This window comes from Solanum tuberosum, unplaced genomic scaffold (assembly GCF_000226075.1).
Source record: "Solanum tuberosum cultivar DM 1-3 516 R44 unplaced genomic scaffold, SolTub_3.0 scf00333, whole genome shotgun sequence".
In the NCBI taxonomy this organism is placed as follows: Eukaryota; Viridiplantae; Streptophyta; class Magnoliopsida; order Solanales; family Solanaceae; genus Solanum; species Solanum tuberosum.
In genome coordinates, this window is record NW_006239270.1 from 302,881 (window position 1) to 309,649 (window position 6,769).

The 6,769-nt window shown below is 34.7% G+C and overlaps 1 protein-coding gene across 2 annotated transcripts in view; it reads right to left on the reverse strand.

Annotated features, from left to right (window-relative positions):
- Positions 1 to 3,566: 3,566 nt before the first annotated feature.
- LOC102599004 (girdin) overlaps positions 3,567 to 6,769 on the reverse strand; it is a 28,608-nt gene continuing 25,405 nt past the window's right edge. For both annotated transcript variants that reach the window (XM_006361241.2, XM_006361240.2), the window contains one exon: positions 3,567 to 4,053. In XM_006361241.2, coding sequence (XP_006361303.1) covers positions 3,898 to 4,053 — 156 coding nt within the window. In that variant the 3' untranslated portion in view covers positions 3,567 to 3,897. The remainder of the gene's footprint in view (positions 4,054 to 6,769) is intronic.

A 6,769-nucleotide genomic window follows, 5' to 3' on the forward strand; every position in this document is an offset into this window, starting at 1 on the left:
TAATTTCTCTGTATTTTGCTATGTCTTTATGTGATGATGACGCTAAGGGATTGTATGCGACCCCTTCGGGGTCAATACCCTGTGTCACGCCTAGGGGGTACTCTTGGGTCATGACACTTACATACCTTGAAGAACAAAGTTCTTGAAGAAATTTGAAGAAGAACTTAATTAGAAGCCTTCAAACCCTAACTATCGTCATCTATGAAGTTTACTTTGAGTTGGGGGGGTGGGAGGGGTTGAAAGCGTAAAATAAAAGAAACTTGAGTACTTGGTGGAATATATTCCCCCAACTGAAGTTAAAATGTCATGACTTGGGCTTAAGAAAAGTGGGAAAATGCAAAAAGAAACCGTACTTAAAAAGCTTCGAAAATCTTCCATAGGGCCATCTATGGTTCGTGGTTTATTCTACGGACCGTAGATCCCATCCCTAAAATTCATATTGAAATTTTAAGGCTGAAAATTTTATTCTACGGGTCCAAACTATGGTCCGTAGAGGTTTTTACGACCCGTATATGGGTCCGTAGGAATTGGACCCCAAAATTTGACTCCACTACTTTTTCAACAAGCCAATAGTATGGGTCGTAACTCTTTCTACGATTCATAGAAGGGATTCGTATGTCACTGACTCAGAAAACTCTTCTGTGGTAGTCTCTGGTGAAATGATAATTAACTTTTTACTTCAAACTCTGAATGAGGCAAACTTGGTGGCATTGGAAAGAGAATTCATAGATCTTTAATTAAATAGTCAGGAGCCAGTTAATTCATTATGTGATGAGAGATATTATTGTGTGAAGTTGACCTAAGTAGAATCGTATATCAAAACTTAATCTGTAAGGGAGCTTTCAACTTAACTTTGTACTACGGGATTCTTGTGATCTTAATTCATATTCAAATCCATTCCAACACTAAGAATTGACCTTAACACCTAAGAATAATTTAAGAATCACCTGATACAACCTTATACACAAATGAAGAATGGTTCAGATCTTAGTTTAGAAATTGTTGGGGTGTTACACCTTTTTCAGCTGTTATTTCCCCCATAATCCTGGGTATGCTTATTCATCAAAATGACAACTAAAAAATCTTACTATAAATAAATCTTCAATCATAGGTTCCAAATATTTTATAATAGAAGGAGATTCATACCCAACATATATCCCCGACCTTTTTTGGGACCTATCTTTGTACGTTGTAGTGCAGTAACTGAAAAAACTATACCGCACATCCAAATATTCTAAACAGGGAAATGTTCGGCTTTTAACCAAAAGTCAATTTTAATGGAGAGACTTTATGATATCTTGTGGGTCTGATTTACACAAGACTGTTGCATGCAAAACAACATGACCCCATAATGAAATGGAAAGTTTTATTCTCATAAGCATTGGTCTAGTAATTAATTGGAGACGTTTAATCAATGATTCGGCTAGACCATTTTGAGTATAAATATGAGCAACTAGATACTTAACTATTATCCTAGTTGATATACAATAATCATTAAAATCTTGGGATGTAAATTCTCCAGCATTATGAAGACGAATTTTCTTAATTATATAATCGTCAAATTGTGCTCTCAACTTTATTATTTGAGGAAAAAATCTTGCAAACTCCACATTGCGAGTTGATAATAAGTACACATGCCCATTTCGTAGATGTATCTATTAAAATTATATAATATTTAAATGGTCCACATGATAGGTGAATGGGCCCACATAAATCACCATGTATATGTTCTAGAAATGTTAGGATTTCAATTCTCACTTTGATTACTGATGGTCTAGTAATCAATTTGTTTTAAGAACATGCAATACAACCGAATTCTTTAAATTGAAGAATGTTTTGATTCTTCGAAGAGTGTCCATATAAACTGTCAATTTTTTGTGCGTCATACAAGAATAGTGATTAGCCCAACCCGTCATGCCAAATAATAAAATCATTTGAGTTAGTAAACATTTGTTTTACTATGGGGTGTGTTTCAATCATGCAAATACTTGTGTAGTATGAGCCGAATGAAAGAACATGTAACTTTTCAAGTATAAACTTCTTACCCGACATCATTGTAGTAATATAAAGCTATTCATTTTTTTCATCATTTGTTATCTCAATATGATAGTTGTCACGCTCCATTTTTCTCAAAACGGGTTATGCAATGAAGTAACAACTCTTTAACCGTTTGGTTTGAATATAAGTTATGCTGGGATAAGTTATATTGGTATAAATTATGTTGGGATTAGTTATCATGTGATGAGTTATCCTGGCATTATTTCTTATTGATTGTTTGGTCTATTGTAATGAAAATAATATCCATTGCATACTTCCTAAAAACAAGTTATTTAATTTAAAAAAGATACCCTCTTATTTAGCTTTTTGTGTATATTTTTTTGGTAGTGTTTTAGCTATTCATTCTTAAAAACAAAACTTCTACCTTATGTAGCTTAATTATTTTTATGTATGAATTCTCATAAATTTTCTTTATGTTTAACTATGTGTCAAATTTGGAGGTGCCAATACTCCATGCTAAAGAAAACTTATAATATAATCACAAAACTCTTTTAAATATCACATTTACTATAAAACTGTATAAAAATGAAGCAGCTTGGCTCAAAATTTAGTAGCGAATGATGAGAAATGTAGTAGAGTTCGGCCTCAAAAAATGACAACTAGTACAACACTAGTTTGCATCCATACGCAATAGTAAATTTGTTTAAAATGTAGCCATAAATTTACTCGAAACGCCTAAAAAGTGGAGCAGTTATTCAACCTCAAATTTTCTCCAACACAACAGTCATTTGGATTCGAATGCAACATATAATACGCCCAACACGTATTTGGTCTCAAATCTTCTAAAGTTGTCGTAGATATGTTGATGATGTTAGGTATAAATTGCACATCCATGGAAATTCCTAATGCTAATTAGGCTTTAATTAGGGGACATTGCACTAGAATTAGTAGCTTGAAATTACAAAACATGAACCTTATCAGCTGCTAGCAAATGGGAGCTTGGATGGAGCTGGAACCTATGTTGCTCGGACTTGCCAAAACTATTGCCGCACCTATGTTGTGTCAGATACTCTAAAGATGCACTACTTTTGAAGTATCCAACACAAACCTCTTGATACTTTTGAAGAGTCCTAGAAACATAGGCTAGAACTACATATCAGAGAGCAACACAGTTAAAAATCATTCCAAATACTAGTAGTAGTAAGGAATTCCTACTATAGGATGAACAACAATGGATCATATTAACGGATAATTTCATCAGTTTGACTTCCAGAAAATAGAAGTAATTATAAAAGGAATTTGTTAGCTCATAATTAAATGAAACTATATGAAAGTTAAATTCTTAAAATTTGATGAGTCAAAGTACTTATAGTAAGAACGTGATTCTCTTGTAATTATTAACTGCTTTTAAGGACAAATCTGAACACAATGGCATATTTTAGAGCAGAAAGTTTCTTAGAAAACCAATTAGTATTATCTTGTTAATAAAGAAAGAGGAGAGAATCCTAGATGAACTCAAAGACTAAATCGTAGATGAGCAATAATTACTTGTTTGAAAAAGTGAAGTTGATACGCAAATTAAAACATAAATAAAAGATATATGAACTAGTACTTAACACATGAACCTTACTATTTTCAACCATTTCCTTCACTTTGTTTCTACTAGTTAGTTCTCTATGTGAACTTGTAGCCTCGAATTTGAATTTACTTGCAACAGATTCAGATCAGCAAACATGAGTGTACATGGCTGCTGAAGTAAACTGATTCATCCAGATAAGATGCAATGATACTGAATCTAAGTAAATGCATGTTACCAAGTGAACATTCTTCTAAGGCGCGTTCTTTCTAAAGTAATGGGGCAATCATTACTCGACAACTTGACGCTGACAGGTGCAACTGCTAAATCAAACACTCCACTTTTGCTAAACCAACAGTGAATATCGGTGTTTCATCAGGCCACAAGCTCTGTGATTTTATCTGGGGTGATGTTTCAAGATAAATGGCATGGCTGCAGGACTTGATATTTCTAAACTTCCAAAAGCTGTCGAGTCGGACCTAAAATAGAATAACATAATTAAATGATAACTCTTAATGGGTTAATGATTAAATCAATAAAGAAAATAAGTAAATCTTCTAACCCAAGAAGATTCGCACAACAAGGAATTTACTACCTTAGCTAAGTTATGAGAAACATCATTAAGATATCTACGACAACAACCATGACCACACCTATTTGGCCAAAGAGCATCAGTAATGTCAATTCCGTCTATAAGCTCTAGCTGAGCCATTGTACTAGTAGTGTTTGACAACATGCAACCAATATCAATATAATATCTTTTACAGTATTCTCCTCGCCCGAGAACGAAACTCTATTCTACATTAAATGACAAAATGCATCAGCAATCAGACCAAATTTTCTCAAACATACAACTCATTTTTAGCCTCAAAGAATTATATGAAATACAACAAATATTTGACCTTTAAGTTGTGACATTTTCCAGCCTTAAAATGCAGCATATTTTGGCTAAAAACTGCCGCCGAATAATCATCAGAACTACCTCGTAAGTTAGTTTGAAGCTTCACTAGATGTACATTGTCCATGGACCTGATTTTGATGCAACAATTATAGGTGGCTCTAGACCTCCTTTCAACTGATGCAGATAAATAGAGGCATCAGTAGGATGTACTTCTATTTGGAGAACCCTCTAATTGTGCAAGTGCTCTAAAAAAATATCTTTGATCAGTAGAAATTCTCTAATAATTATTTCCACTCGTGAAGTAGGAAAACTACTACAAGTAGCCCAACTAATTAGATTTCTGCTCGGAAAGTCTCACTTTTGAAAATAAAGTGCTTCTCATAAAAAACGATTCCATAGCATAGTTCGTATAAATCCAGTTATGAGAGAAGACATGACAAGTTCAATATTAAGCTAGACTAAGGGATATAAGTTACATATTTGTCCCAAATGGGTATGTGCATCACAGTGTCTTCATAGATTCGTACAACATTAAAATTCCCTCTTCGAAACCTCAAGGAATTACTTGTTCACCAATTACAGTAAATCACCATAGCTAACACACAACTAGTGATTGAAGCCAAACCGTTCTTCCTTTTTTCAGCTGGCATATCCATATTAGCTCATCTAGCTAAGGAAAAATGGGCCTGGAATAACAAAAACTTGCATATCCATTCTAGGCCAGAAACTTGACCAAAATTAAAGCAATCCCTACAGCAAACCAACCAAAACTACAACTAAAACAACAACTAAAATGAGAGTAAAATTTCAGTAAATATTTATCACGCTCCGAGTCTACACCCTAGAGGTGGCTGGTACTCAATGTAACACCCCGCTATTTGAAAGATCTAGAATTAGACAGAACCATTTTTGTAAATAATGAAAATCTGAAAATTGGCAAGTTATGTTAAGTATGAGTTTTTGGTCAACTTCAAACGACCATAACTCTCAGTACAAGATGAGTTAGGTGTGCCATAAGATATCAAATGAAAGCTCTTCGAATTATCTTACCAACGCCACAAAGTTTGCTAATTTTTGAGCTCGTATGAGGGAGATATATTCCCATTTGAAGTCGGGTTGTTCGAATAAGGAAAGTCACTCGGATTTTAGAGGGGTATTTTGGTCTTTTCCTTATCCAATTAAGTTATTTCATCTTTAGCAATTAATTAGGGGTCTAAACTGAATTGGTTCTGTTTACGCACTCAAATTTCACACGAGGGTTTTTAGAGAAAGAACTCAAGAGAAGAAAGGAGGAGAAAAGGTCAAGATTCATCAAGTTCTTGCGATTTTGGTTGCGGATTTCGCCAAGGATTCGATCCTAAGAGGTATGTGAGTTCACATAGCGTTGGGTTCATTCACCCACGTGTCAATCATGCTAATTTTGGCGTACTTTCGTCCTAAAAAGTTGAAGATTTGATGTTCTTGAATTGTGTTCTTGAAATTAGCTTTCGTTCTTGAGTTAAGATGAGATTGATGAGTTCTTGAGGAAATCATGTCGATTTTAGAGTTGTGTTTGATTAGATTCTTGTGTACATGTATTGGGTAACCGAATCTAAAGAGAAATTGAGAAAAAGAATCGAATCTAGACAAATTAAGGTCAGAAAATGAGAAGAAAAATTCGTCAGAATGTTCTGGGAGGGGCTGGGGCGACGCTCCCCCGATGCTCCAGAAAGTCTGGGGTTCTGGGGTGACGCTCCCCCGATGTGCCAGAAGTTCTAGGGTGGCGCACCAGCAATGCACTTGAAATAGGTCTCTGAACTTTAGGGGTTGGCGCCTCGCGCCAGCTCTATGCTAGGGTCGCCTACCCCCACCCATTTTTTGTCGTTTAGCCCGTTTAAGTCCTTCTAAAGTGTACTAACACTTCCTATCAATTCTAACTACTCTAAATGACTTCTAAACATCTAGAAATCATCCATAAACATGAACCTTGAATCCATAAATTAAAATTCAAGGAAAGTTAAGAGCCATGTCTAGAGAGTTCTTAGAGTCTTTTCAAAAGTCTTTTACAAATGTTTTTAAACTTGTTTTAAGACTTGAGCATTGAGTTTAGTCAGAGTAAGAGTGAAGTTCATTTTCTTGAAAAGATTATATGGGAACTAAGTATTCCCAAAAAGTAAATGTTTTCACATTTAAACAAGAGAGGAAACACTGAGTTCCAAGAGTTTGTGCTAGTTTTGAGTAATAATCTCAAACCACAGAGAAAGAGTTGTTTTTAAACATATGAGCTGAGTATATTTTGGGAGTAGTATTGAGCA